Consider the following 15436-nt stretch of genomic DNA (forward strand, 5'->3'; position numbering starts at 1 on the left):
CCAAAACAGGACCCCGTTCAACTGGTGAAGCGACAAAAATTGCACGGAACACCGATCAGACCATGTTTCCCCACCCACCTCATAAGATTTAGCGGCGCACCAGATGACACCACCAGAAACGTCAATGCGCACCCTTCCGGGCGGAAAAAACTTGGAAAATTCAGGATCCCAACCACTTTTGTCCCCCCTATAGGTTTATACCCTTCTCTCCAATCAACTTCTAAACATTGGCAGGGAAAGTGAAATAGACAGGCAAAAGCGAATCCGCGTTGATGTTGCCGTTTTGGGGCGCAGCAAACCAAGCCAGCGTGCCAAATGATAAACATGGCGCGCCGAACAATTCATCCCCGAGAAACTTGCAGCGCAAAAAACGCCACACACCACCTACGAGAACGCGGGCGCATCGTACCCCCCTGGGGTTACCCGTCGTGGCGATAAGTTTGGTGGCTTCACGTGTGTTTTGGTGCCCGTCAGAAGAAAGCCTCGGCGCGCATGAAGACCATTGGCGCCGCGCGCCCCGGGCGGGGTAATGGCGGGACCCAGGGAAGGGCAAGTCGCCCCCCTAGACGCGCAAAGTGGCGAAAGATAGCGTGCCTGGGGTAGGGCTGCTGGGCTCGCAAGGCGTAAAGCCTTGAAAGCACCAATGCGGAGCAGAGAATCATTGCGTGGGAGTGTTTTTCATCGCCCCCCCTTGTGCTCAGAGGTGTTGAAAGTTTGTAGATGTGCTTGGCTATGCCGGTGGGAAGCGCATCTAGCTTCTATGTGGTCAAAAAGATTATTTTTGGGTGTTCCTTGCGAGATGAAAAGCCCAGATGGAGTGTGAAGCTTCGCGGCCGCCATCTGGGATCACGGGGTGCTTTCCGCACCTCACACCGGTGATGTCTGGGGCAGGGTTGGGTGAAAAGCAAAGGCGAGAAGCCTTTGTGATAAGATCAAGAGTTTCCCAACACCAATTATTCACCCGCAACCGAATGGCTTTGATGTGCCCAAAGCGTGGCGCATAACCTCGCCCGCATTCCTTCAAACATGGCGCCCGTCGTGCACAACAGAATTTAATCTTCCAGGCCACGAAATAATAGAAGAAAATTCTTTGGTATTTTATAAGTTGTTCGGGGGGGGGGGGCAAACCAGTCGGCGGTAACTGAACCCGCGTGGGGAAGTAATGCGCCCCCGGCCCCGGATGGAATTCGCTCGGGCCACTGGATTTTATCGGATTCAAACACAAGAGTCGGAGACGAAGATTGCGCGTTGTGAGCGAAGGGCGCTGCACATGATGCTGAAAAATGAAGAAGCCTTTTGGTCTGCCGCGTCCTAATGGTAAGATTTGTTGCTTTTCAGGCGCATTTGGTTTTGAGTACCCGAGAGGCGCCTGAATTCGATGACCGTGCGTAAGTTCAGGGCCAAAGGAGTATACAAGGCTTTTCTGCGCCGCGCTTCTCAAGCAGCTTGCGCGTACTGCGAGAATTTCCCGTTGTGGTTTCTTCCCTGTTTTTGATTGGTGTAGTAAGTGTGGTGCGTGGCCATTTAGCTGCAGAGATGAAAACGCTGCGGGAGGATTTTCCGAGGAGTAAAATTACACATCGCTTTTCCAGATATTCCCAAGGGTTTGCGCTTTACAGCGCAGGGGTTTGGATTCATTCGGTTCAACCACTGCTGACCATACTGGCTGTTTGGCTTGATATCCAGATTCTGATTTGCATGCCCAGGTTGTGCGGCCCGTATGGCGCCACTAGGTTCACTGGGGAGGTTTGGGAATCTTGGGGCGATTTTTTTTTTATGGCTATCGGAAATTTTTGCGGGTGCCAAAAACTGGGGTGAGGCTCTTTTAAATTGGGGGCTTCTGCTGCCAAGGGGTCGGTGATTCTTTTTTTGGTGGTGAGGGCCGTTGTGAGGGTGTGGGCGCCTCGCTGCAACAATGATTTTAAGATCTCATACAAAATATAATCTTCACAGCGCGAAGCAGGGTGGGATGTCCCAGGCTGTGCGCTGGCAAATCGGTTCGTTTTTTCGGCTTGGGGGGATTTCTCGCTTTTTGGCGGGGGTAGGCGGGCCCGAAATGCTCCACGTTCCGGCCGCTTTCTCCCGGGTTCCAGGTGTGGGTCGTCGTTGCACTTAAGTGTTTGGAGTGATAGAGGCTCATGCTTAGCAGGCGGCGCGGCACAAAAGTTTTTGCAGGGTGATGGCGGGGGACATTCTGGCCTGTGGATCGGGGCGTGGGGGTTCGCCGGGTGGTGTTGGGGCGGGGGGGGGGCGCTCGGACTGGAGGGAGCCAGGGGTGAAATCGGCGTGGGTGCGGGGCGATGGCAGCAAAGATGAAACTGAGGAGACGAGTTACTGTATTCGATGGTGTGGCTGGGGTGGGGGTTGGGCGGTGCGGTGCGTTTCGCCAGCCTTTGGGCGGGGGGGGGGCGGCGCTGTTTTGTTTCTACGGTTGCGTGGTGCCCGGTGGTGGTGGACAGCTTTGCCGTGTTCCCCGCCATTGCCATCTCTTTTAGCGCCTTTCTACGCAAAAGGGATGGGCTAGAGGGTGTGGATGAGAGTTGTGCCGTTGTCTGTGCTGTGGGCGTTGTCTGGAATAGTGTGGTTCCAGTGATCGTTATGGTTGCCTTTACTCGCCTTCAAGGTGGGGAGTTCCGGGCGGCGGGGCCGTTCTGCTGTGGGCAGGGTCTGCCGCATTGCCCGGTGAGATGTTTTTCTGCCTGCTGCCGCTTGCGGGCGTTTTTATGCCTTGTCCTGGGGCGGTGTTTGAAGTGCGCGGTTAGTAAAATTTTCTGTGCGGTTGGGGGCTCAGCTGTGCGTGTGGCGGCGGCCAGTGTGCGCGGTGGGTGGTCGGGGGATGTGGCACTGCTCATTGGTGTTTCCACTTTTCAGCGCGCAATTATTGACCATGAGCTGGGAAATCAGTTTGAAAATGTTAAGAGCCTATTTGTTCTTTGACAGCATCACATTTCTCTTCATGTAGCCCGTTTTCTCGATGTGAGAGAGTGTGGCCTCGTTGTAGACCTCCAAGTGTACACCAAAGAAACCCATAAAAGGACTCTAAATGTAGTGGTGGATCGACTATTCTGTAATTGGTCTTCTTTTAGCTGAGAAATTCGTCTTAGTAAATTATTTCCAAACTATCAAAAATTAATTATGCCAACGTGTTTTTCCTACCTTGATGAGCAGTTAGAAAATGAATATCAAGCTAAAATGAAACGAATCGCAGAGCACTAAAGGGGCGGCATTACTTTGTGCACTCTGCATGCGAGGGCGGGCTATTGCACATAAAATTCTCGGTACTGTGCTGTTTTGTGGATCTAGCCGCTTGACCAACCCCCACATCTCCGCGACCCTTCTCTTTAGAACTGCCCTTTCTTTGAGCAGCTATAGGTAACACCAAGTAGGTTGGTATTCACGACGGAAGCTAAGCGGTCACCTGAAACTGTTTCGCACCCCTCTTAGTGCCAAGTACATAACAGCGAAGTAAATACAGGGAAAAAAGGGTTCATTCACAATGTCCACCAATAAGCAGACTGTGCGCGTCACTTACATCTGGATCTCGTGTAAGAATTCGCACCATGACATCCGCAGTAAGGACCGTACGATGTACCTGTCTCAAGACGAAGTTGCGAGGCCTCCGAAGGAATTGCTTGCCAATGGAATTTTCCCCGTTTGGAATTTCGACGGCTCTTCCACTGCCCAGGCTAAGGGGTCAGACACTGAAATTCTTTTGAAGCCTGTTAATGCATTTCCGTGTTTCCTTCCCAGGTGGTCGTCAAAGATTCCGTGGATCTTGGTGCTAGCTGAGTGCTACCTTCCTAGCGGCAAGCCGACGACGGACAATTCGCGCGCCATCGCTCGCGAAGTCTTCGAGCAGCGCCCTGACGAACATCCTTGGTTTGGTTTGGAACAGGAGTACATCATCATGGGTTGTGAGAAACGCCCTCTTGGATGGCCTTCTCACGGATTTCCTGCGCCACAGGGTCCATACTACTGTAGCACCGGCGCTAGTACGGCCTGGGGTCGCAAGTACTGTGATCAGCACTACGAAGTGTGCCTCGAGATGGGGCTGAACGTCTCGGGAACAAACGCGGAGGTGACTCCTGGGCAGTGGGAGTTCCAGGTTGGCCCGTGCGAAGGTCTCGAGAGTGGTGATCAGCTGATTGTTGCTCGCTGGGTGCTTCTGCGACTGCTGGAGAAAGATGGGTTGGATGCTAACTTTGACGCAAAGCTGATTCAAGGTGACTGGAATGGAAGCGGCTTGCACACGAACTTCTCGACCGAATCGACTCGCGCTGAGGGCGGCCTTGATGTCATTTACGAGTACATTGAGCGATTGCGCAACAGCGTTAGCAAGGATATTGTGTTTTACGGAGCTGAAAACGATCAGCGGCTCACCGGCAAGCACGAGACGTCGATGGTCTCAGAGTTCAGCGCTGGTGTGGGTACCCGTGGTACTTCAATCCGCATTCCCAATGCTGTCGCCAGCGAAAAAAGGGGATATATGGAGGATCGCCGCCCTGCCGGTGATGCCGATCCCTACTTGGTGACCTCACGACTTTTCGGATCCTCCCTGGGTTTGGAGACACCGTCTCTCGATTTGGCGTCTCCAAATCACGAGAAATCGTGGATGCGTTCTGCTCGTTCATAAAAGGAAGAGAAAGTGCGTAGGTCTGCGTCTGAGTCTCGCATATTTGTAGATGGGGATTAATAGTTTAGGACTCGTTCATCTGACGACGATCCTATTTGAGCGTTTCGTTTACTTCTCTGAATTCAATGCTTTGCTCCATTTTGAAAAAAAGCCTCCTACCACGAAATAGATCACTCTCATCAGAGTTTGGAAGCACAAAAAAGCCTCACGAAAACAACAAAAAAAGAAAAGTTTATACAAGATAAAAAAGTTACGGAAGGGGAAACGCCTTCGCCGAGGTACGAATAGTCTGACGACAGTGTCTACAACCATCCCAGGGGCCTTTTAAAAATATTTCTATTAATATCATGTTGTATTCCGAGACGTAAGTGTGCTTAGGTGTTAGGCACGTTTCTTTTCACTTTCCGGTTTGTGTAATCCCCCTGAAACTCCAATCTATAAGTTGTATAGCCGCCTCCGCTGTCCTAGAAGATTTTCCTGGTGTGTGTGCGTGTGTTGGCGTGTCTGGTTCCTTGATCGGTTAGTGTGAAGAAGGGGTGAAAACACATCTCTGACAATCCATGGCTGGTGTCGATTGAGCTTCAGAGCACATAGACCCCCAAGACTTTTTTTCAACACGAAATGAAATGAGGCCCAGTGGTGGATATAAGGGGCATGTAGATGCTTTAGCCGCATCGTTTTTTTTCCCATATATTTTTCGAACGAGTATGATTCCAATTTGATGGCGCCTCTTCCCAACATCCATTGGGATTTTTCTGGTGTAGCGGTGTCCATAAAGGGAAAATTACATCCGGTGGCCCTGTGTAAAAAAAGAAATAGGGCTGCTCCCCAGCCGCGCCTTTTAGTTCAAGCACTTGCATGATGCAAAAGTCCCTTGGTGGGGTCTGGAGTAGCGGCTGCTCCTGTTTCTCATAGGTTTGATCAGTTTCTAATGCAAACCAGCTTAGCAGCAAAAAAAAAGCACAAAAAACAACAATCAAGCAACACTAAAAAACGAATAACGTCCCAGCTGCTACTACAACATCCTTCTCTAACCTTTTCTAACCTTTTCATTTTTCATTACGTTTTTTTTCTCCAGGCGACACACTGGGTAAACTTTCTTCAACAATGCAGGTCAAGCGGCAAAAACTAGGTCCTAGGGTGAAGAGGCAATGGCAAAAGAAGAAAAGTCTCTATGACGAGTACCTCGCCGACTCTGGGGACAGCGAAGAGTCAGGAACTGACGAAGAGCAGGAGGAAACGTTTGAGTGTGAGGAGTACTGCGTGAGCATGGACGTAAATATCCTTATTCAGCAAACGGTACAGAACATTGTTCAAAGCGTATGTCTGGAGGATCCAGACGGCTTTGCTACCTTTGGCGATCATGAGCTGATTTGTTTTGCAGCTGCTGTGAAGCACAACAGCTCGATCCTGTCTCTACAAATTCGCTACTTGGACGTCTCTGATGTGTCGCTAATTCCACTTTGCAAGGCACTGGAGCAACACCCCAGTATTCGTGCTTTGGATCTTTCCGGGACTCGCGGTGGAGAGGGCACTAGCAGGGCCCTGCGGCAGCTGGCATGCTCAAATGCAAAGATCATTTTTATGCGCCTCGAGGACACCATTGTGAACCCGAAGGATTTGAGTATCATTGAGAAAGCAATGCGGTACAACTCAATGGCATGTCCGGATCCCAGTAACAATCCCTTTCACTTGGGTCTCCTACGGCGAATGAGTTCGATGGATGAGGAGGAGCACAAATTTCAGGAGCAACTTCAGGCGCGCCCCTGGCTGATAGGACTTGGGTTACCCAACCAGAAGAAGGCCCCCAAAACAGTTTTGAGCACTGCTGCGTCGTCTCACATAGGCGGCGAAATATGCGCTCTGTTCATTCAGGGAAGATGCCCCTACGGTTCGCGGTGTAAGTACATTCACCCCGAGCGCACTGTTGCACTAAAGAACGTCGTTGCTTCCAGCCTACACAACCGCGCAGAACAGTGTGGAGACGGCGTCGCTCCGTCCATAGCGTTTTCAACTAAATCCTCCTCTCAAAGAAGATTGCAGAGTCGCTTACGACCTCCTGCCTTCATGCTGAAGAAGCCAGAGGAGTGCGCGAAGCAGCAAGACGCTTCTGAAGTACGCGTGGAGTTTCCACTGGTGGCAAATAGAGGTTTAGCCCAACCCTCGGTCTCGTCGTGGTGGGTGATGAGTGTAACCGTTGTGTGCTGCTGCGCGATAGTCGTTGTGGCTTTGTAGACGAGCAAGCCACGTTTCACAAGGAACGAAGCTATGCGGTGTAACAACCATTCCTTTCCAACAGCGAGCACATTAAAATAGGTGCAAGAGAGTAATGGAACCGGCACAGGTATCCGTTGTGATCTCTACGCGCCAAAGAATGCCGTGGGTGTGTACATGCACATCTGCATTGACCTCTTTATATTTACATGAACATATGGAGAGGCGTATTTGTTTTCCTGGAATGCCCACACGCCTTTCACCTCTCCGTTCGCGTGGATGCCTCTTCAACTCCTCATTCAATCCCTATTCCTCTCTCTTTCTTTCTCTGTAGAAAATCTATACTTCATCCCTGGATACTCGTGGTGAAGGTGGCGATTCAGTCAACGAAAAATGCGCTCTAGGATTCTCAACAGTCGCCAGAGATATGTGAGGGACAGCTACATGCTGTCATTCTGCCCTGCACTTGACCCTGCTCTCACTGGCTGAGAATGATACGCGAGGCAACGCGATCTCTGCGGCTTGTATTTCTCTTTCAATGAAGAGAGTCCCTGTCACCATCAGCTGCTTACCCGTCGTCTCTGGGGCTTGGATATGGGCCCTGTAGCTCTTACATGAGGGTGCCCCACATGTCTTAGGGAAAGCCGCGTGCGCGCGACAGCCGGTGTCCGCTTTATCCTCCCCTACAGTCATCCGTGCGTGTAGCCGCCATTGATGAAACTCCCTCCAGTTTTGTCTTTTTTTTCCGCCTCTCCCCAGATGTGTCTTTAGGGGGGTGTGGGAGCGGACAACGCTAGCAAGGCGGAGTCCGAGGGCATTTTTTTTCGCCCTTCCACAAAAGCTGATTCTCCTGATTCATTGATTCGTTGAGCCTTCTTTCAGCGCTGCGCAAGGAAGGGGATACCGCTCTGTGGAGTTCACCTCCCACCCCCCGCCCCCTTACTGAGTTCCCGTTCATGGAATGTATCACAACAACCTTCTTTCTCTCTTGCATGTCTTTGTTTTGCTCCTCTCGCAGCTGCGAATTCAGTTTTTTCTTTTGGGTTCTCGAGCTTTTTTTTTTTAGCAGGTCAGGTAGGCGGCAGCGAACACGCTTGGCTCATCTCTCGACATCAACGCTCCCTTGCCTCGGTATGGCTTACTGCGTACCACCGCGCGTGGTGGTGCGGCGGCTGTGTGACCCGGAGTGGTTCAAGGCAGAGTTTGTAGATAAGGGAAGGGCGGCCGCCAACAACGATCTCGCCGTGTGCAGCAACCACTGCCGAAGTGTGGGTCATGCGAGCAAAGAGGAGTGCGCCCAGCTCATCTCTTCGTCGTTTCGGCCGATAATTGAAAAGGTACTTCCTCTGCCGGCCAGTGCATGTGGCAGCGGGGCGGCGGTATGCGGTGGGAGCTGGTTTTGGGAAATGTATCGACACGCTCTCTTTGGCGAGAACATCGTCGCCCATCTGGGTGGGACTGGTATATCATTGGCAGAAGACCCACTCAATGCACAGGTCGAGTTGCGTTTGAAGATGTGCTCAGAGGATGCTGCCGCTTTGCCCACCCATCACCGCACTAAAACATTCCTGCATGGGTCAGTAAAACTGGAGGTCGTTTACGCTTTAGCTCTGTCTGTTGCGCTGCACGTTGCAAAGCAGCCACTGCTGGAGCACGGAGAGGGACCACAGGCGCTGGTCTTGTGCGCAACCAAGGATCAGTGCGACGAGTTGGCCTATGTATTGAACGAGTTCTGCGCTTCTCTGCACCTGGTTGTGCACAACCTCTTTGAACCCTATCCACCGATGCCGGCTGACAAGCGTGCTGAGGTCGTCGTCGCCACTCCCCCGTTGTGGGAAAGCTTGGCCAAGTATGACCAATACCCTGATCCTGCCCGTCTTGGCAGCGCATCCCAGCACGAAGGATTGGAGGACTTGCTTGTGAGGGTGGAAGGGGAGGGGCAGCTTCCGCCAACGTACGACCTCACACGTTGGCGCCCGTATAGTCTTACGCACGTCGCCCAGCTTGTCGTGTTCGATGTGGAGTTGCATATAAACATGGGGTTCGGGGCTCTTCTTTTGCGTATTCTTCGCCCTCCACAGGAGCCATCTCCTTCACTTTGCAAGTCGATGGGCTCCTCCGGTACGGGTAAGCTGGCCCTCTCGTGTCAACTGTATGTCATCGTGGGCGGTGATCGGTTTGCGGTCGATGCGGATGCCGTGCATTCACTTCTGGATGCAGTACGCGCTGGTGGGCGACTCCGTTTCAATGATGGCACCGCAGAGCTGTCACTGGCCACCTCGTTCCCCGCCCAGGATTCAGACGAGGGCTCTTGCGCACCGCTCTCGCACGGGGCTCGCAAGCGACGACGGGAGGAGGATAGGGTGTGTAACCACCACGGGCAGGGGAGTCCGGACAAAAATAACACGACGGCCTCACCGTGTGGCGACGGCACGCCATTCGAAGGTGTGTTGATTCGCCGCGCATTGTCGCACGCACGGCTGCTAGCCGATTTCACCGCGTTTACCGATTTTGTCAGTCGCGTGGTGGAGGAGGCCAGCACTTTCTGGGAGAGCTTTGAGAGCGGCATCTGCGATGATGCAGGCACGCACAGGACGCAGTCGCCCGCCTCTGCGTACCTGACGACGGGCGGAAGCAACGACGACGCGGGAAACGCAGGTCAGTTTCCTACCTCAGCTGTTTCCTCATCTTTTCTCCGCTGCGCCCGCGTGGAGCTGGCTCTTCTTTGCGCTTACTCGGCGTGCCTTGATTCACAGTCGCGCCCTGCAGTGTCCGAGGCGTACCGTGCGCAGGAGGTGTGTGTGTGGGTGCACCCTGCCCTGTCGTCTCCTACGAGTCTCTCATCTCGTTTGACGCTCTTGTTCCAGCATTTGAATGATCGGCTGAATGGCGAGCTATTTGACGGGAGCGTTGTGCAGTGCGTCCTTGCAAGCGACGCAGAGCGTCTACCCTTTACACTAAGCCCCATCGCGGGATCAGCAGCAGATGGGGAAGGCAGCCGTTTGGTGCTGCAGCAAGAGCTGTTTCGTTATGGCCCCAGTTTCATCCAACCAGCCCTGCTTAGTATTGCCAGAAAAAGCGGAGAGGCGGCTGCAGCTGCAACGGCAGCGCGCAATGCCGAGCGTATGGAGACGTTATCTGTAGTGGAAAAGGTCACCGCCGTCAACAAGGGCGCAGAGGCGTCGCCAGGGTATGTGCCGAAGTGTTGTTTCCTGTCGACACTCCCTCACGCAGGTCAGTCCGCCTCATCGTTGTTGTCGAGCGCCGTCCCACCATCTGATGTCAGCACCGTTCTGGTTTTGCGCGACATAGCCCCATCGCGCCTCGCTTTGTGCGGCGGAGAGACCACTATTAACTCACAGGTACACTTTGCAGGGGAAATAAAGCCGCTTGCGCTTTACTTGCTGGAGGAGTGCTGCCAATACGGACGTGTGTTGTCATACTACGCCTACGAGGCTCCTCTGACAGCAGCGATCATTGACGCCTTGGAGGATGGGCAGGATGCTTGTGGCAGCGGCGTGGAGGAGGGGCTTGCAGCGCAAGCAGAGACGGCGATGGACCGGAAAAAGCCACTCGTTTCTGGGGGACAACGCGCGAGTGTCTCTCTCTTTATTGAGTTTGCCAGTGCCGATGCTGCGGTAGAGGCAGTTCGGCTTATTTCGCGCCGCTTTGCCCCCCAACACGAGCAGCTGCAGTCGAACGGAGCACCTGTTGGTCTCCCACGGGCACGCCTGTTCACAAATTGCACATACTACGAAGGCGTGCTGCAGGAGCTGTCATCGGAGATGAAATACGACGGGCCTGTAGACAGTGACCAGAGCGCCGATGCCGACAGTGGGTTTGGCGACCTTTACATCTCTTTACTTGCAGAGTAGAAATACGATCAATTTGCTGCGTAACCGAACGCCATGAAACTTCCTTTTTTGACCTGTCGTCCCCCCCCCCCCTCCCCCCACGAATGATCACATATCAAAACAAATAACCCCGGAAAGGGGGAAAACCCGATCCGGTTTGCTCGTTATACTAACCGCCCACGCTGTACCGCATTTCGACCCTTTTCGGTCCACTTCCCGAACCTTCTCCTTCCCCTTGCGATCCACTCACTCCTTTTTCACCCCCCCGCATACACGCATGTACACAAGGTTTCTGGGTGCCACCATCGCCGATGTAGCGTCATCTCATCCTCGCACCTTGTTCACCCTTCCTCTCCTTGATTCCCACAACAGACAACCAACTAAGCATGTCTCCTATTGCCAGGGTGCCGCGATCGCAGCCGTAGGCAGACGGCCGCGTGCATAACAGAGCGGGATAATGTGTCGCTGGAGAAGGCACGCATGCTCACAACCAACGAGCCAAGCAACCCGTGAGACGTTTGGTTTGTGACGATGGCGCTGCGGAGAGTCTGGAGAGCCGCTGCAAGTGTTGCGTGATCAGGCTGGTGTCGGAGGTCTTGGACAAGTACGTTGGCGTGAGCCCGGGCAAGGAGGCGGCAGGGTAGAGGTGCGGCAGCGAGGTTGGCGTGCTGGGAAATGCAGCGCGGGAAGCCATCGTGTCTGGCGTGAACGTCAAGGGCGGTCTGGACCTGCTCTACGAGGGCGTCCTGGCTGAGGGGATCACTACCGGCGTGTGAAGAGTTACGTGGGGTGCATGTAACCCTCCTACAGGCTTTGCTGCTGCTTCTGCCAATTGGCTCAGCTTCCTGAAAATTCAGAATAAGGGGAACGTTCCTGAGGTACTGATCCACCTCGACTCGGGAACACAGGCTCTCTCCGCTGGGACAGCGCAGCTGAGCGGACTTCTTCGGACCCTGGGCCCGGGAATGACGCTGGAAGGCACACGTGGCCCGGAGATGTGCCAGCGTGTGTCTGAGCATCCGTTGATGCAGTGGCGGCGCTGCGCAGACGACCCTGTTGCCCACACATGTCTCACAAACTCGCTATAGGCAGTGGGGGAGGGGTAAGTGTGTGCAGGCAGGTAAGATCAGACTCCTGACGGTAATGTCGCTGGGAGGAGGGGGTGCCTATCCCATTACGAATGCATCGAAGGGTGTACTTGGTACTGCATGACGCATGCGCGTATACAGGTGACCCCTGATCTCCCTCTTGCCCGATGTTCTTTCTTTCCACACACTTTCGAATGTTGCATGTCAAAAGGGGACGAGGATGGGTGGGGTGGGGGCACATCGGCCTGGTGTATGCGATGCCACAATCGACGTTGTGGGGGTATTCAAATAGCCCCCGATCTTCTGCCAGCGTGAATCCATTGCTGATTGTGGCGCAGGATTACGTACCAACAGTCTGGGGAGCTGGAAACGATTTATCGCAACGGACGTCGGCGCGTTCGGGCGACTCTCGACAGCGAAGAAATTTCCGGTGCTATCCGTATGGCGAATGATGTCTCAAGGTGACTCGAACTCACTTCACCCGGCCCCTTCACCACTCACGAGCGGAGCCGCCTGAGCTACCCCGAGGGATGTACTGGGTGGCAAGTGGCAAAGGAGCAGCGGCTGTGCGGCGACGTTCGAAACATGGGTGGGTAGAGTTTGAGACAGAGGTGTGCTGCAGGGGTGCCGGATTCGGCCACTGCTGCTGCGTGTGTATTCCGCTGCCGTCGCATCACGAGGTGAGCTGATCTTGACAGAAGCCGTGGGTAGACACGACGGGGTGCAAATAGCAAGACGATAAAACATTTTTCGGTCTGCTCAGGTAAAGAGCTGAGGGTCCCTCTCGTCGTTTGTCTGCCGATTCGCCTTCCACATCCCACTCGCTCAATTTGTTTTCCTTGGCAAGGGGGTGGGGGGCAGGCGGGCGGCAGAAGCACCAGCGGGCAGCACCGTGATTCTTTCGTCATTGCGGTATGTGTGTTGTATGGGACTTGTTTCTCTCCTCCTCTTCTGTGTGTGTGTGTGTGTGTGTTCAGCTGCTCATACTTTCTTGGCAAGGAAAAAAGGCGAGATGAGGTTCTTTGCTGTTATCTGGTCTGGTCTTGCCTATTCATTGTCCTGAATTTGACTTTTTTCTCCCTTCCCCTGATGTGGAGCCTGCGTATGTGCCTCTCTTGTCGACAGGTCTGTGCACCGGTGTGCTCGCCTCGTCTCGACTTGATTGCACTCTCGCCCATTTTTCTGCTCATCTCTGTAGAAACCCCTTCTCCCAGCTATTGCTCTGGGTTGTGAGTAGGGGTGGTGGGGAGGGATAACCTTCCGCCGCTTCGTTTCAGGAGAAACCATACATTCGCGTGGAAGCCCACCCGCGTACGTATTTTTCCACAACCCTGCGTAAAAATCATGTATACGGGTGTGCAGTACGTTGCTTTATCCCAGCGCCGACGTCTCGGGTGCACGGAGATCGCTCGGGACGAGCGAAACGCTGTGGTTTCCATTGTGTGAGGCTGTGTCTCGCTTGAGCACTCCGCTGCCCCCCTCCCCCCTCTATTCCATCTCCCATCGGCACTGGGTGGCGAAGAGAGGCGGATGATCGTGGTAGTTGAGGCGAGCAGGGTGTGCGGAAGCACAGAGTGCTTTCCTGCCTGCTTGGTCTTCCAGGGTTGCAGTGGGCAGCTGTGCGTCGTGCGGTGGGAAGGAATTGCCGGTGGATCTCCTCGACGAGTGCGCCGTGTACAACAGGGGGGAGGGGGGGGGGCTTCTTCCCCTCTTCACCCGCATCACCGGTTTCCCTCCAGCCCCCCAACTGCGCTCCCACCCTTTCCTCCTCCTCTAGAGAACAGATGATCAGGCCACCGCCACCGCCGCCGCCGCCCTCTCCTCTTCCAATGGGGACCCTCCCACTTCCCCTCCTACTGGGCGTCAGCACCTCGCCCGTGAGATTGTTCCCCTACCTCCGTCTATTTCTGCTCTTCGACCCCCCTCGCCTCTACGCGATTCTCCCACTCTTTTCACTGTCACCACACGTGCCAACGATAACCCTCACCACACACTAACCCTCCCCCCCTCCCCCTCCCCCTACCGACCGACCAACACACGCACAGTTTTAAAGTAGAAGGGCCGAAAATGGTGTCTCTCAAGCTGCAGGCGCGCCTTGCGTCGAGCATCCTTGGCTGCGGCCGCGCGCGCGTGTGGCTGGACCCCAACGAGGCGATGGAGATCCAGAACGCGAACTCGCGCAAGAGCGTGCGCAAGCTGATCAAGGATGGCTTCATTATCCGCAAGCCGGTGAAGGTGCACTCGCGCGCGCGCTGGCGTAAGACGAAGGAGGCGAAGGACATGGGCCGCCACAGCGGCGTTGGCCGCCGCGAGGGTACCCGCGAGGCCCGCATGCCGAGCAAGGAGCTCTGGATGCGCCGTCTGCGCATTCTCCGCCGCCTGCTGCGCAAGTACCGCGCGGACAAGAAGATCGACCGCCACGTGTACCGCGACCTGTACATGCGCGCGAAGGGTAACGTGTTCCGCAACAAGCGCAACCTCATGGAGCACATTCACAAGATCAAGAACGAGAAGAAGAAGGAGCGCCAGCTGGCGGAGCAGCTTGCGGCGAAGCGCCTGCGCGACGAGCAGAACCGCACCAAGGCTCGCAAGCAGGAGCTGAAGAGGCGCGAGAAGGACCGCGAGCGCGCGAAGCGCGACGACGCTGCTGCTGCTGCGCTGAAGAAGAAGGTGGATGCCGCGAAGAAGTCTGCTGCGCCTGTGACGAAGGCCGCTGCCCCTGCTGCGAGGACTGCCGCGAAGGCTGCCGCGCCAGCTGCGAAGGCCGCCGCCCCTGTCGCGAAGGCCGCTGCTCCTGTCGCCAAGGCCGCTGCCCCTGTCGCGAAGGCCGCCGCGCCGGCTGCGAAGGGTGCCGCACCGGTCAAGAAGTCGAAGAAGTGAGGTGCGTGTGTGCACGTGGGCGTGGTGATGCCGCCGCCCACTATTACCCTGTGTCTGCCTGTCTTCTTGCCTGCCTGACTGCCACCTTTTTTGCTCGCGTTGCATTGCCGTGGTTTTACTCTCTCTCCACCTCTTTCTCCGTTTTTCTTGTGCTCTCCACCCCTCCCTCCCTCCCTCTTCCTCTCACAGGATCGACTGTGCTACGTTGCCGGACACGCGCACGTACCGCGCTCGCGCTCACGCAGGGGTGTGGTGTGGTGTGGGGTGGGCATATGTGGATGTGGATGCGCGGATGGGTGAATCCTTCTCTCCCTTTATTTTAGTTTGTGCTGTATCATCATTTTGAGTGTCATTTCCTCTAAATTCCCACCAAAAGAACGAGAGAACATAAATGTGGTTTCCCACAGCCAGCCAGTGTGGGATGGCCGATTAGGGGGGGCAAACACCGCTGCCGCGGAGAAAGAGCCTACATAGGGCGGCCCACCCAGAAATGCGGGGTAGGGAAGAGGTGACGGTCGTCATTTTCCTGTTTCCTCCCCCGCCCTCACTGTCGCTGTGTCGGCCTGCTGTTCATGTCGTTTTCTCTGTCTCTCCCGACGCGAGCGGTGCGAGAGGGAAAAGGCATGTAAATGTCAGTGGTCTGCGTGTGGTGTTCTTCCTTTGTTGAGCATACATGCGCGCGCGTCGCTGCACCCCTGAAGAGATTTTTGTGTGTCCCTCCTTCCCTCTCCATTTCCTCGTGCCCTCTTTTTTCACCGTCTGTGTAA

At 54.8% G+C, this 15436-nt stretch overlaps 4 protein-coding genes across 4 annotated transcripts; all 4 read left to right on the plus strand.

Annotated features, from left to right (window-relative positions):
- Nucleotides 1-3496: 3496 nt before the first annotated feature.
- JKF63_07109 (uncharacterized protein) lies at nucleotides 3497-4633 on the plus strand (the record flags this gene model as incomplete). The annotated part of the gene is made up of 1 exon (XM_067903050.1): nucleotides 3497-4633. One exon carries the CDS (start codon nucleotides 3497-3499, stop codon nucleotides 4631-4633), a length of 1137 nt encoding a protein of 378 aa, XP_067759488.1.
- A 1107-nt stretch (nucleotides 4634-5740) lies between these two features.
- Nucleotides 5741-6868, plus strand: JKF63_07110 (uncharacterized protein; the record flags this gene model as incomplete). The annotated part of the gene is made up of 1 exon (XM_067903051.1): nucleotides 5741-6868. One exon carries the CDS (start codon nucleotides 5741-5743, stop codon nucleotides 6866-6868), a length of 1128 nt encoding a protein of 375 aa, XP_067759489.1.
- A 1112-nt stretch (nucleotides 6869-7980) lies between these two features.
- Nucleotides 7981-10722, plus strand: JKF63_07111 (uncharacterized protein; the record flags this gene model as incomplete). The annotated part of the gene is made up of 1 exon (XM_067903052.1): nucleotides 7981-10722. One exon carries the CDS (start codon nucleotides 7981-7983, stop codon nucleotides 10720-10722), a length of 2742 nt encoding a protein of 913 aa, XP_067759490.1.
- Nucleotides 10723-13856: 3134 nt separating this feature from the next.
- On the plus strand, nucleotides 13857-14669 carry JKF63_07112 (uncharacterized protein; the record flags this gene model as incomplete). The annotated part of the gene is made up of 1 exon (XM_067903053.1): nucleotides 13857-14669. One exon carries the CDS (start codon nucleotides 13857-13859, stop codon nucleotides 14667-14669), a length of 813 nt encoding a protein of 270 aa, XP_067759491.1.
- Between the last annotated feature and the right edge of the window lie 767 nt (nucleotides 14670-15436).

This window comes from Porcisia hertigi, chromosome 6, assembly GCF_017918235.1.
Source record: "Porcisia hertigi strain C119 chromosome 6, whole genome shotgun sequence".
In the NCBI taxonomy this organism is placed as follows: Eukaryota; Euglenozoa; class Kinetoplastea; order Trypanosomatida; family Trypanosomatidae; genus Porcisia; species Porcisia hertigi.